Consider the following 14,711-nt stretch of genomic DNA (forward strand, 5'->3'; position numbering starts at 1 on the left):
ACAGAGAGAGAGAGAGAAAAGAGTTTCCTTGATTCTTGTTCCTTTTGAAGAAACACCGTTAACCTCCCAGGAATGGCCTACGGAGCTCTGTTCCATTTTCATGCTGATCAGTTGTCAGTGACGGCTTCACCTGAAGACCCTGTGGAAGAGCACTCTGCAGAGTCCCCTCTCAAGTCAGGGGAAAGGATGCCGCGATTGATTGGTGATGCCTGTCACAGGGTGGGGGAGGCGTCTGCTCCCTGGCTCTAGATTTGACCAACATGGACACGGCTCTCATCCAGGGGAGGGGTCTGACGGTCTCTGGGGATCTGGGGTCTCTAGAGAGCACTGAAGCTCCCCATCTTACCTAAAGTCCTAACCTCTGGCCTCTGGGAGATGGCCAAGACTTAATCTGCTATGGATGCTTCCAGAAAGACCCCGGGGCTGCGTGCTCTGACCCCCCAAACCTCCTTGGCACCGACGGATGCCCTTGATGTCCTTTGCCCAGTGCCTGTGGCCAGGGAATATAAAAGCTCGGAGGAAGGAGCCGTGCTCTTTGAGGAGACATGGGCCACTGGGGACCTGTTGATTCCTCAAACCACAGGGTGAGAAGCCAGCTCCATGCTGTCGGCCAACCGCAGTCACACACAGCGCTGGACTGGAGATGGGCGGGTCTGGGTTTGACACTGACAGAGGATCAAGAGGCTGGTGGGCAGGGGTGCGTATGTGGTGACTGGGCACCTCTTCCGGGTGCTCATCTTGACCGTGAACCTGAAAGCATGACTTCAGACCCTTGGTGCTTATTAAGGTGCCTGCAGGACCTTAGTCCGACAGGTAGATGGAGACACGAGGCTCGGCTTAGGGCGCACACAGCACGGTCGTGCCTGCCTCCGGAGCCAGCTCACCTTGTCCTGGGGGTAGACGGGGTCGTGGCTCTTGACCTACCCATGACCACAGTGACGCCCACAGCAGGTGATGGATGTGGCAGGAGCCACGCAGCTTCTCAAGGAAAGAGGACCGAGAGAAGGGGTTTCCAGCTTCTCATTCTTAGAAGCAGGGACGGATCTTTCTAGAACCCCCAGGGAAGGTGGGTGGGTGGAGAAACCCGCCGATTCCTGAACCCGGGTCCCTGGCTACCATCTGGGAACCCAAGAAAGGGAAGTGTCCAAACCCAGGCCGCCCAGTTAGTAAACAGAGGGACCGAGATTTGGGCCCCAGCTCTGCATGACGGTGGCAGCAACTGCATAAGTGACCTCTGTGACAAAGGCCAGGGAGGAGGAGGGGGGCCTGCAGAGGGCGTGGGCGCAGGGCTCACACTGAGACGCCAGAGGAGCCCAGATTTCCCGGCCGCAAAGCATCTGATCCAAGGAAAGCCGCATCCCTGTCTCTGCCCGGGTCTCCTCCTTCCAAATGCAGGGCTCGGCTGATTCTTCAAGGGCCTAAAAATAGAGGCCCCTGTCCCCGACCAGGCCGGTCTAGAAGCCCTTTCCCTGCCCCTCCCTCCAGCAGACACCCATGAGATCTCCGCTCTCCAAATGCAGCCATGATGAAGTCCCAGGAACAGCTCCGTGCCTCGGGACGGCTCTCCGCAGACAATGGGGACGGCCACTTCGCTTGCCCCAGAAGCACAGAGGAACTTCAGATTAATGACACGGCATAATGGCTCCGTTCTCCGAGGCTGGCGGTGTGCGCGCAGATGCAAGGATAGTAATAGTGGGCTCCGGACCGCTACCGTAGCAACAAGGGTTCAAGGCAGGACGAGAATGGATAAGCGCTCGGTGGCATTTCCCAGAGCATGGTTAGTGCTCCCTGGTGACATGCAATGTGACTAGAGGAATATACTAATAATCCTTTCTGTTTGCAGAAAGGACGAGCATTTATCTTAATGTGTATTACCTTCAGGTAGCTGGGCACGGTGGTGCTCGCCTGTCATCCCAGCAACTCAGGAGGCTGAGGCCGGAGGATCGAACGTTCAAAGCCAGCCTCAGCAACTCAGCGAGACCCTGTCTCTAAATAAAAAATAAAAAGGGCTGGGGATGTGGCTCAGTGGGTGAGCACCCCTGGGTTCAATTCCCAGTACCCCCCCCAAAAAAAAAAATAAACCCTCAGTACAGGTCTTACTGATTCACCAAATGCACCGATTGCCAGAGAGGAAGACATTGAATGTATTGCTAATGTATTTCTGTGTAATAGATTCTACCCCAAATTAGCCATCAATAGGCATTATCTCAGAAAGTCTGAGCTGGCTGGCCCTGCCTGGGGGTCTTCATGAGGTCAGGGAGGGTCCTGGTCATTCCAGAGGGGCCGGATGACCTGCTTCCCAATGGCTCAGTGGGCACGAGGCCCCAGTTGCTCCCGTGGGGACTGCTCCAGAGGGCTGCTTGGGCACCACCACAGGGCAGCTGCTCGATCCGGAGCCAGGGGTCCAGAGAGAGCGAGGAGACAGCCTCTGTGCATGTCCCAGCCCCCCCTGGTCACCTTTGCAATGGCCCGTTCAGTTCAGGTGGGGACCACAGAGAGTGCATTCCAGGGATGAGCAGGTCCTGGAATCCACAGGAGGCCGGCCTCTGCGTGGCTGCTCCCTGGTGGCTGTGGAACCGGGCACCTGAGGAGGATCGATGGCCGGGATGCGGCAGCGCTAGGCTCTGCGTGGCTCCGCATCCTAAGCTGGTTTTATCAAACCAAGAGTCTCCACCAGTGAGTCCCGGGGTCTGTGGAGGATCGGGGTGAAGTCTCCCTATGAGAAGAGTGGCCGCCTCTCGGGGGATTCAGACAGGTGTTGCTTCTTTGGTGAGGGTTTTTCTCCGATGTGTTCTTTCTTCCGACATTGACACGGGTATCCCGAGCCGGAAAGGCCCCGTCCCCTCTAAGGGTGCTGCTTCTGTTTTGAAGAGGTTTCAAGGAACGACTCCTGCTCTGACCTGCCCGAGATCCAGAACGGCTGGAAGACCACGTCGCACACGGAGCTGGTGAGGGGGGCCAGGATCACGTACCAGTGTGACCCGGGCTACGACATCGTGGGCAGCGACACCCTCACCTGCCAGTGGGACCTCAGCTGGAGCAGTGACCCCCCGTTCTGCGAGAAAAGTAAGAACCCTCTTGTTTCCTTCCCCAAAGTCGGTGGGTGGTGGGTCCTGGCCTGTTCACGGGCTCAGCCGCCCCCTCCCTCCACTCAGGCTGATCTGTGGGTCCCCGTGAGCGCTCAGCCTCAGAAAACCGGAAGACATGCAAACGAGTGAATGGGTTGGAGGGGAGACAGGAGGGAGTGGTGGGGACTGCGGTGAGAGGAGCAAGCGGCCTGTTCAGAACCAGCACCCAAACGCAGGTCCTCAAATCACCTGGGCCAGCAGAGAAAACGAGCCTGGGACACCCTGAGACAGGAGCTCCGTCCTGACCCCGCGTCCCGTGGAGCTCACTGCCTCCAGAGCCTGGCTCCCTCCCGGGCTCCGGGGCTCCTGACTCCTTCCCCCACTCACCGCTCCTGCCTCTGCAGGAGAGTGACCAGGCAGGTGACCGTGGCCGACTCTAGGATCTGGAAGGGGGGCTTAGGAAAAGGTAGGGCTCCTGGTCTCTGCCTTCATGTCTGGTTTGCAGAGGGGGGAGCTAGACTGGGAGGAGCCCTCCCCTGGCCACTGGCTTCCCACCTCCTCAGTCCCCAGCCTAGTCCCCAGCCTCCTGCCAGGACTCCTGGGGACACACATAGACCAGCGTGCCTTGAACATGGCTTGAATCAGAGGAGCACGCTGAGAAGTGGGGTTGGCAGAGGGAACAAAGGACGTGGGGTCCCCTATAACCTCCCTATCATCACCGCTTCCAGAAAGCAGCCTTAGGGCAGGGGCAGGACAGGTGCTGCAGGAGGCCCACAGAAGCAGCGAGTGGGGGGGTTGTTCTGGGTGTCCTGTAACCGTGTGTGTGTGTGTGTGTGTGTGTGTGTGTGTGTGTGTGTGTGTGTGCATGTGGACAAAAGTCAAAGCAGTGAGGAACGAGCTCCCCTGGACCAGCTCGTGAGCGTGGTCCCCGGCCCCGCCGCCACCCGGAACACCTTAAAGGTTTGGGAAGGTCATGAACCAGCCCTCGGTAGAAACGGCTTCTTGCTCGCCTTCAACTTTGCCGAGAAAAGTCTCCAATCCGAGTCAAGAAATTCTTCAATTACTTGAAATCTAAGATGTTTCATTTCTGAAATCCTGGGGTCTGTCTTTGAGTGGTTCTGCCAGCCCTCGAGGTCCCGGCCGAGCAGAGGACACCCACCAAGTGGCCTGGGCCCGCCTCCCTTCTAGAGAAATGAGGTCGGGGGGGCCCCCAGAACAGTGGGCGCCCCTAGGAAGGCCTCTCTGGGGCCAGCGACCCTCCTGACGTGGGCAGTGCCCAGAGCCACACGGTGGGCGCCCACTGGCAAAGCAGGCTGGCTAGGCAGGCAGCCGGGCCCGTAACAAAGAGAAGGGGACAGTCCCTTATGACCTGGCTCTCTGGCAATGGACGGGGGGGCGGGGGGAGAAGAGGGAAGGAAGGAAGGAAAACAGAGAAAGAAAAAGGGGGGAGAGAGAGAGAGAGAGAATCAATAGCTACAAAGTCATTTTATTGTGGAGGGATTTGTACCAACTGCCAGCAACTGTCCTGGGTTTTCTTTTTTTTAACTCAGAAAAATGGAGATATTTCCACCCCATACATACTGCCTACCTCATTCCTTCTTAATTGGTTTATTGTTTTACTTTCCTCTGTATCGATTCTTTAATTAAAGACGGACTGGATTCTGGCTTTACCTTAATCAAACACTGTGAAGAGGAGTTACCCTGCTTTGTTCCCGTCAGTGGTGACCCAGGACCTCCTGAGGTGGCTACCCATAGTTAGCACTTCCCTTGTTAAAAGATTTGCTGCCAGGCAAGGTGGGGCACATCTAGGATCCCAGCGGCTAGGGAGGCTGAGGTGGGAGGATGGCAAGTTTGAGGCTAGCCTCAGCAACTTAGTGAGGCCCTAAGCAACTTAGTGAGACCCTGTCTCTAAAATATATATATATTTTTTTAAAGAGGGGTTGGAGGAGTGGCTCAGTGGTTAAGCATCTGGGTTCAATCCCTGGTACAAAAAAAAAAAAATTTGCTTTGCCTCCTTTTTAAACAAGTAATGGGGGGACATATGGCCTTACCCATAGACCTTTGAGGCCCCGTGCAGATCCTAAGACAGGTTCCTAAAAGAGGCCTTACACCCGGGTCTCCTTCCTCCTGGCCCGGTCTCCAGCCTCCTTTAGCTCAACGAGAGATGCCCCTTTCGGGAATTTTCTAGAACATTCTGTAACTCTGGGCCAAGCCGCGATCTGACGCCTCTCGGTCTGATGTGCTCTCGCACAGTCATGTACTGCACCGACCCGGGGGAGGTGAACCACTCGACCCGGCTGATCTCGGACCCCGTGCTGCTGGTGGGCACCACCATCCAGTACACCTGCAACCCGGGCTTCGTGCTGGACGGCAGCTCGCTCCTCACCTGCTACAGCCGCGAGACCGGGACGCCCATCTGGACCTCCCGCCTGCCCCACTGCGTCTGTGAGTCCCGGCGGCTGCTGTCGCCTCCTGCGCAGCTGCAGACCGGCTGCTTCTCACGAAGGGCTGGGGGTGGCCTTGTGCTGTAGGGAGGGTCTTCATCCTCATGGCCACCACCCCACCGTGGCCAGCGGGGACCAGGGCCCTTGGACTATAACATTTACGGTCATGAGACAGAGTACCCACCCAGTCCCCCTCTCTTCTTCCTCAAGTAATACTGCTGTCTTCATTTGAAGAATAGGGTGCTGAAGTTCAGAGAGGGTAATTGTCTACCTGGGGTCACACAGCTAGTTAACAGCTGAGGTCAGATATAAACTCAGAGCTCTTTAAAGCTTTTCCTAGGGACCCTGCTGGGCTCTCAGGAGTCACGCCATTGCTTGAAGAGAGCACGGGGTCATGTAGAAGGGACAGCGCTCTCCCAGTAGTTGTGGGGGTAGACATTGTCAGTGATGCTGCTATTTTTACCTAGGGTGCTGTGAACAGCCCCACTATGGATACAGCCAGGTCACAGTCAAGTGACTGCACAGGGACCTCCCCTCCCCACAGCGGCCCCTGGGGACCAGCCTGCATCACCTGGGCCTTGGGGCACAGTCAGCCTCTGAGCTGTGGCCGAGAGGAAGGCAGATCATGACAGTCACCGTGCACAGAAAGTGTGGGACACGTGTCATCCATATATCGTGATTGTGCGTGAGTGTGCATAGATGTTGTGTGTGTGTGCATCTGTGAACATATCTGAGGCCCAAGAGGACGTGGTGGAGGTCACGATGCTCCCTCAGATTCAAACTTGGGGCTCTCCCCTCCACGTCCACCGCCGCTCACGCCAGCCCTAACCCGGACCTCGTTTTGCCTTGGCTGACAGATGGGGCACAAACTCACACACCGCATCCCAATGACACTTCAGCGCCCCTGAGCCTCGGCCACACCTCCTTCCGCAGTCCCTTCAGGTTCTGTTATGGGTTGAGTAGTATTCCTCAAAAGAGCTGGGTTAGGGTCCTGACCCCCCATAACTGTGACCTTTATCAAGATCAGGGCCTGCTGGGCATGGTGGCCCACGCCTGTCATCCCAGCAGCTCAGCAGGGTGAGGCAGGAGGATCATGGGTTCAAAGCCAGCCTCAGCAAAAGCAAGGTGCTAAGCAACTCAGTGAGACCCTGTCTCTAAATTCAAAATAGGGCTGGGGACGGGGCTCAGTGGTCGAGGGCCCCTGAGTTCAATACTGGGTACAAAAAAATGGGGGCCTTTCTTTACAGGTGTGACAAATTAAGATGTGGTCCTATTATATTGAGGGGGGGTGCTAATCCAGTGACCCGTGTCTTATGAGAGAGCCAAGCACTGGGGTGGGGCCCGTGGTTTCAGCTGCTGGGGAGGCTGAGGCAGGAGGATCACTTGAGCCCAGGACTTGGAGGTCAGCCTGGGCAACCTCGTAAGGCCCTGGCCTAAAAGGAGGCAGGGGAAGGGGCTGGGAAACTGTGTGCACGTGGGGACTCAGCCTGGGCCAGGCCACACGGGGACAGAGGCAGAGACAGGAGCTCCAGGCCTTGCTGGCCTCTACCGGAAGCAGAGACCCCATGGGTCTCAGGGCACAGTCCTGTTGCACCTTGATTTCTGCCTTCCGACCTCCAGAGCCCACGAGCAGCTAAGATTCTGAGCCGCATCAGGAAGGGGATGATGTTCTCCCTTCCCCATGGCCTCCCCAAGAGTCCCCAGAAGCCGCGGTAGCAGCTCAGCGTCAGAGCCCAGGGATGAGCCGCTGAACACAAAAGCGTGTTTGGAGCACAGCAAGCGGAGCTGCCGTTGATGAAAAAGGAAAAGGGATTCCGCTCATGAGACGCGGCCTCCCCAGACCCTCCCCGGCTGCCGGCCTTCCTAGATCTCCGAGCAGCCAGCGGCCTCCCTCCCTGGGGCCCCATCTGCAGGCAGTTAGAGGCTCCCCGACAAAAAAAGACGCTAATGAGCCCGCCAGCCAAGGGTGGGCTGGGAGAAGCTGCCCTGTGGTGGCGGCTGGGCGGCAGGCAGCAGGCGAGGGTGACGGGGGATGACAGTGGCCTGTGGCAGGTTTTTGGACACACCCCCAGCTCTGCGGGGTGACTTTGGGCACGTAACTTGCCCTCTCTGGCCTCAGAGCCTTTGCCTGGGAAAAGAAGTCATACTGTCTGTGGAGCAGGGTATGCTTCCGTGACTTTAGGGTCTTGGATGACCCTGTCCATGATGGATTGGCCCCCTCATGGGGGCCTGTGGCAGCACATTTCGGCAGCATTACCTGGTGGAACAAAACTCCTTACCCCGGCACAGGGACGTGGGAGCAGAGGCGGCTGTGGGCCCGCCCCCTCCCAAGGGCACGCCCCCTCCAAGGACACGCCCCCTTCCAAGGACATGCCCCTCCCAAGGGCACGCCCCCTCCCAAGGGCACGCCCCCTCCCAAGGGCACGCCCCCATGACCTAAAGCCTCCTGCCAAGCCCCGCCTCTTCACGGTTCCCGTCCCCCAACAGCACCCAGGTGGGACCAAGCCCTGACTTGTGGGCTTCCGGGAACCCCTGAGATTCACAGTGGGTAATGGCAGCAGCTCATCTGCTCAGTGAGCGCCTCCTGTATGCAGCCACATCAAAACCGAGGCCCCCACGCTTGATGCCCTGGGCCCACACACCCGGAGGCCCACTTAGGAGGCAGTCGGTGCGAACAACATTCAACCTGCTGCGTCTTGGTGGTGCTACACCTGGGATCTGAGGTGCCCCAGAGGCTCCTGGGCTCCCTCAGGAACGTCCAGAGGTGCAGGACGGGTCCTGAGAGCTGTGACCGCAGCTGTCCTTCCTGGTTGGCACCATCTGGGGGGTGACTGGGGCAGGTGGGCAACGCTGGCAGAGGTGGTTGGGGGTGGCCTGGAGGGATGTGTCCTCCCGGGCCCCTCCTCTCTGCCCGGAGTCTGTCCCTGGGTGAACTTGGGGATGACCTTGAGCTCGTGGAGCCGTTCACAGGGGTCTGACGGATGTCCCTGTGTTCCCTCAAAAGTTTTTGAAAGTCCTCCTATGAGTGCCTGGTGGCACCCCAGGGTGCCCCGGAGCAAAGTTTGGGAACCACGGTGCTAGCCCCTGGACACACGGCAATGGCCAAGCAGACATGATCCACACTCTCACGGACACTCTCACGGAGCCAGAGCCTACGGGAGCCAGGGAGGAGAAACAGGCCTAGGAGTGAAATAGCAATCCATCTTTGGGTCACCTCCTCCAGGAAGTCCTCCTTGACCCCAGGACTGGACTGTGTTTCACAGACCCTAGAGACCATCTCTCACGGCACATGCTGCGACTCATCGCAGCCATCTGTTGAGAGCTCATAGGATCAGACACCAAACTCGCTTACTGGGACGGCATTCAAACCTCCCAGGCCCTTCACAGAGCGCCCTGAACTCGGGGTATGAGGATGTCGCCGCTGGGCCCAGCCCCCGTCTGCAGTGGCCAGACTGCAGCTGCTGTCGGGGCTCATGGACAAGCTCCCCCCGTCGGCCTCCCTCGGCCAGCAAGTGGAGGCTGCTGAGTGTTGATCTTCATTTAGAAAAATACTGGGCTCTGAGAAAGCAAAGCCAGAGAATCTCGGGAAGACCCTGGGGGGTTAAGCACAGAGGGGCTCCTCATTAGAGAAAACAGGACACAGAGCGCAGTGGGTCCCGGTGACATCCCAGCCCTGCTGCTTACCGGTGGTGTTATGTGGCTTCAGACAAGCCGGTTTCCTCCTCCAGAGGATTAACAGCTGAGCATGGCCAGCACCGGCCTGAAAGCCCACGGCATGCAGTAGATGCTCAATGTACACTGGGTGCCAATTCCCACTGAGTTCCAGTGCTGCACGGCTCACGGGGTCTTCTACAAACCAGTCGTGACAGTCACGGCTTCATCTTGAGCATTTTGTCCACCTCTAAAGAGGAGCATCTCTTCCTTACAGAGAGGGAAACTGGAGGAAAAGCAGAAGAAGCGGGCAGGTTGGTGCTTCTGTCTGCAAGGCGTCAGAGGGTCCCCAGAGAGCGCAGGGTGACGTCACTCCAGTTACAACAGAGGGGTCAAAACCTCAGACCGTGGTGTTCAGAGAACCCTGGACCTGAAATTTCTAGAGAATCCTTGGTGGTGGAAAAGGGGGTGCACGCCATATCTAGGACACAGCCCCCACCACAAAGAAGGACCCGGCCCCAGTTGCCAATCATGTCAAGATGGAGAAAACCCACCTGGGCTGACCTCATTTCAGGGTGTGGGGACATACCACTGCCCACCCACGATTCTGCTAAGCTCCGGGTGTTGGCCCAGCCCCGTCTATTGAACCGATGGGAAAAATGGAGACCAGAGACAGAAAGCAACTCATCCAAGGTCACACAGCAGACCCAGGTCTCCAGTTTTAAATTCAGGCCACTTTCTGGATCCCTCTCCTGCCACCTCCGGGGCTCTTCATGAAGGTGCACACTCAGAGAGAGCTGCTTCTACCAGGGAGTGAGTCCACCTGAAATCCTTCTCACACTCTCACTGACACTGGGATCCAAGCTCAATCAGACCGACTTGAGAGGCCCAGAATCCTAGACTCAGAGCTCAGTCACCACCTTCTTGGAGACTTTTCCTCGATGGGGAATTCCCGATGGAGTCTGGTCCCTAGGACGCTCTCGGTGAGCGTGGCTACTCTGGCCAGGACCGTCCCTCCCTCTGGGGGGGGGGCGAGGAGGATCAGAGGTGACCTCCGCAAGTCACCCCACACAGGATGGATGTTCCGATGTTGCAGAAATGAATTCATTAAGTGATTAATGAAAGGATCAGCCAGGCCCAGACACAAAGCAGCAGTTCTGAGCCCTGGAGGAGCTTCAGGATCCCCGAGGGATTTCGTAAGAGCACCCTGGGGCCTGATTGATGGACCTCAGGGGGCAGAGCCGGGTCCTGGGTAAGTGGGGAGACTCTGGCGCTCGGCCAGGGCAGCTGTGGGACCCACGGCCTCGCCTCGCCTGGGCCTACTACCATTTCCCCCTCCACCTCCAGGACTCCCCCTTCGTCACTCTCTGTCCCCTTGGCACAGGGCAGGCACCCGGGGTCCATTCATACAATACCATCCGTGATTGAATGTTTGTTAAATTACATAAAGGTACAGCCATGTCTGTCTCGCCCATTATCGCATGCTCAGGGACAAGAACAGTGCCTGGCACATAGAAGGTGCTCAACAAATATTTGCTGTGTGCATTAATCTCGGTGACTTCGTGAAAGAGAATTCCAAGGAAAGGTACCTGGAAATCTGCTGGGTAACACTGCCACCTGCTGGTCACTCCCTGCACTGCGGGTGCTACAGGATTTTCCTTCTCTGGGGGTCTCAAGAGGAAGCGTCCTCCGGCCCAGAGGGAGGGAGAGGAGGAGGAGACGCCCCTGTGCTGGCCCCTCACCTGAGATGCCACCACCCTGGATCGCCATGATAACTGCTGGCACTTCTCCATTAGACTGAGTTCTGGGATAACAGAAATCTTCCTTATCTGACTCCCCACTCTCCACCCAGCTCCCAGCACAGGTCTGGCACATAGTAGGTGCAGAGTCATAGTAGGACTGAAAAAGAAACCCAGAAAGCTAATCCTGGACTTCAGAGATTTATGCACTTGATAGTGTCGTGCAGGGACTCTAACTCCTCAACACTATGGTGCGTACCACCCGTGGTGTGTGTGCCTAGACACTCCGCCAGGGTCTGACTCTGGGCCGTGGACACGGGATCTGAAGCACGTTCACTCTAGAACCCTCCTTGAATTGAGTTCACATAAGATCATTCAAGAAACACTGACTGGAGCCGGGCGCAGTGGCCCACACCTATAATCCCAGCAGCTCGAGAGGCAGGAGGACTGCCAGTTTGAGGCCAGCCTCAGCAACCTAACAAAGCCCTGAGCAACTTAGTGAGACCCTCTCTCTAAATAAAAAATAAAAAGGACTGGGATGTGCCACTGGTTCAACCCTGGTACCAAAAAGAAAAAAAAACATTGATGGGGCACCTGCTGTATGCCAGGCTGCCGAGGACGCAGCCGTGAGCCCAGCTGGTATGGGGTTCGGGGGTCTTCTCAGAGGATCTGCAGAGGAATCATTAGAACAGGAGCTGGCCCGGTCCTGCCGTCGTCCAGTGTGAAAGGACGCAGCCCACCTGCTTATGAAATGGCGCATCCGGACTCTGTGTGAGGCCATGAGAAAACTTGTTTCCCACCCCACAACCCGTGGCCCAGGGGCACGCTGCAGGGCTGCTGAGCCCTGGCCCGTCCCTGCAGGCCCAGGAGCCTGATCCAAAGAGGATCTGCAACATCCCGACCCTCGCTCCCTCCCCTCACTCAGTCACCCCCCTCAGCCAAGCTGGGGTCTCCTGCCCACACCGGGGTGTCCTGAGTCTGGCCAACGGCACGTGCCTTTTGCTTTCTTGATCAAATTGTTTACACATTGATTGGACTCGGAGCACCTGGACCCTGGGCTCCGCAGGACAGGGAGCCTTCTGACCCCAGCCCCCCTGCAGGACTCCCCCGGCCTGCGGTCCGCGCGTGTGAAACAGATTCTGAATCAACACACGAATTCCTGCAGGGTCCCTCCTCCTTATCATGCCGCACACACCTCCAGAGCCCTGGACAGTCCCTGGACAGTCCCCTTTGCCATCCCTTCCCTGGATCTTGAGAGTGAGAATAAAATATCTCCTGGCTCCTCGTGGTGACAGTCATTGGGGTAGAAAAGAAAACCCCCCATCAGCTCAGGGTGCCAGCAGCCCCCCACCCACCCAGGAGAGCAAAGCCCAGATCCTTCCTTAGCGGTGACGACTGCTGTCACCACACCCACCTGTTGGTTGGCTCCTTCTTTGGAAGGGTGATGGGCTGAGTGTCCACAGGGCCAGGCGCAGCTCTGTGAGACAGCAGCTCCTCCGCCCCAGCCAACCACCGCCAGAGGCCGCGGGGGCCCAGGATCGCCTGATCCCCGAGTCAGAGATGTGGGATATCACGTGAAACATCCTGGTTTGCAAAAGCTCCGTGACTATTGGATTTCTGCCCCACACAGTGAAGAGTGAGCGTGCAGGTCACAGTCACAGGGAGAAGATCCCGGTCGGGCCCGTGTACAGCACGTCTCCCACCCACAGGTTCCAGGGGCCGGGGGTTAAGTCCCTCTGGGCCCCTCTGTGCTCTGGCACGTAGCAGCTGCTCAGTAAACACCTGCTGACTGGGCAGACAGAGTGGCCGTCTTACAGCCACGGCGTGCGGTGACGTCCCAGTCCCTCTGACGTGTTCTTTGGGTTAAGAGCAGGTCCGGGTCCTACCCACCCTCAAAGAGACGCAGATGTCACAGGAGACGGGGACTGAAGGGCTGTCTAGTCGTGAGTCACCCGAGTCACCTATGCATAGGAGGAGAGAGGGCGCACCAGGGAGGGACCCCCAAGCTCATGCTCCAGGGAGGGTGGCGCATCCAGCAGGCAGAGCCCCACTGGTTCCAGGAGACGCAGAACAGGAGGCGGGAGGAGGAGGGGCTGAACCTGCGGGAGCCGCGTCCTCTCCCTAGCGTTGGGGTCATCGGGTGGGGTGGGAATGGCCCCCGCTCCATCTGCACCGGGGGTCTGCAGGGGCAAGACCCCAGGAATTGTCTACAAATCACTCAGACGCCGCAGGAGACTTCCAGAACCTTCTCTCTTGAGTGGCACTACCAGGGGCCATCCGAAGGCACTGGTGGGAGGCCTTTCCGGATCAGTGATGGCAGGTCCCGAGTCAGGAGCTGACCAAGGAGGAGCTGCGTAGGATCCGGCATGGAGAGGCCCGGACCCAGGAGCACAGGTGGGGGAGGTAGAGCATGGGACCCCCGTGGGGGTGGATCTGGCAGGTCCTCGGGAAGATTAAAAGTGGGATCGACATGGATGAGCAAGTCCACTGTGGGGGCCTACGCAGAAAGCAGGACTCACAACGTCTTTCAGCAGCAGCAGCAGCGTTCACGTGAGCCGAGAGGAAGCACTGGGGGTCCCCAGGCGGGGGGACACACCACATGTGGTCCATCCACACACGGAGCATTATTCAGCCTTTAAAAGGATGAAACCTGGCCAGGCACCGTGGCCCACGCCTGTCATCCCAGCGGTTCAGGAGGCTGAGGCAGGAGGATCGCGAGTTCAAAGCCAGCCTCAGCCACAGGGAGGCCCTGAGCAGCTCAGTGAGACCCTGTCTCTAAATAAAACACAGAATAGGGCTGGGGACGGGGCTCAGTGGTCGAGGGCCCCTGAGTTCAATCCCCAGAACCCCCCCCCAAAAAAAAAGATAAAAACTGTGACACGGGCTACAGCCTGGATGAACCTGAGGACATGATGCTCAGACAAGTAAGCCAGTCCCCAAAAGACAAGTGCCGTGTGACACCTTGGCTCTGAGGTCCCGGAGGCCGTCAAGTTCACAGAGAGGAAAGCGGAAGGGAGGGGCCGGCCGGGAGGGGAGACGGGAGTCGTCTAATGCAGAGCTCCAGGTGAGCAAGGCAAAAGCTCTGGAGATGACTCGCGCATCACTGAGGATGTCCCCAGCACTCAGCGGCCAAGATGGTGACTCTCGGGCTGTGGGGATTTTACCGTGACTTCAACATCCTGTAGTCCTCGGCATGGGGCGGGTTTGCTGGTCGTCCACCCACCTGCAGCTCAACTCTCTGGCCACCTCGTACCAGGTGTCTGCTGCTGGAGGGAACACACACAGCTGCTAGCAGGAGCTTATTAGCTGAGGCCACTATTAAACTCCTGCTGTATCCCAGGCCTTGAGCTTCCAACACAGTGTGACAAACTCATGCCCAGGAAGGGAAGCAGACACTTCACTGAATGATCGACAGCATAATCAATGATCAATACCATGATCAATAATCAAAACCATAATCAATAATCAATACCATAATCAATCATTAATACCATAGACTGAGTGGAGGGAGGAAGGAAAGATCCATGACTCGGGAGGCATCCAAGAAGGTTTCCAAGAGGAGGAGCAATGAGGCCCGAGTATTGAAAGACAAGACCCGGATGCTCTAGGTGGGTGGGTCAGGTGTAAGAGGAGAAGCAAGATTATCCCTTCATTACCCACCGTGCCACCTGCTGCTTACTGAATGGCTAACATTCCCAGAACATCCTGAGCAGTTTACATCTTATTTAACCCTCCAAACCCCTATGAGGTAGGTACTATTATTCCCGGTTGTGCTGATAAGGAAACCTAGGATCAGAGAGGTTATGCCA

At 57.5% G+C, this 14,711-nt stretch overlaps 1 protein-coding gene across 6 annotated transcripts in view; it reads left to right on the plus strand.

The window, feature by feature from the left end:
* Window positions 1-14,711, plus strand: part of Sez6l (seizure related 6 homolog like) — a 161,968-nt gene that overhangs the window by 136,992 nt on the left and 10,265 nt on the right. For 3 of the 6 annotated variants that reach the window (XM_078039643.1, XM_078039637.1, XM_078039638.1), the window contains exons 11-12: window positions 2,872-3,066; window positions 5,322-5,513. In XM_078039643.1, the coding sequence (XP_077895769.1) occupies window positions 2,872-3,066; window positions 5,322-5,513 (387 nt within the window). The remainder of the gene's footprint in view (window positions 1-2,871; window positions 3,067-5,321; window positions 5,514-14,711) is intronic. The other 3 variants (XM_078039639.1, XM_078039640.1, XM_078039641.1) reach the window with 1 other exon arrangement.

This window comes from Ictidomys tridecemlineatus, chromosome 2 (genome assembly GCF_052094955.1).
Source record: "Ictidomys tridecemlineatus isolate mIctTri1 chromosome 2, mIctTri1.hap1, whole genome shotgun sequence".
Classification (NCBI taxonomy): Eukaryota; Metazoa; Chordata; class Mammalia; order Rodentia; family Sciuridae; genus Ictidomys; species Ictidomys tridecemlineatus.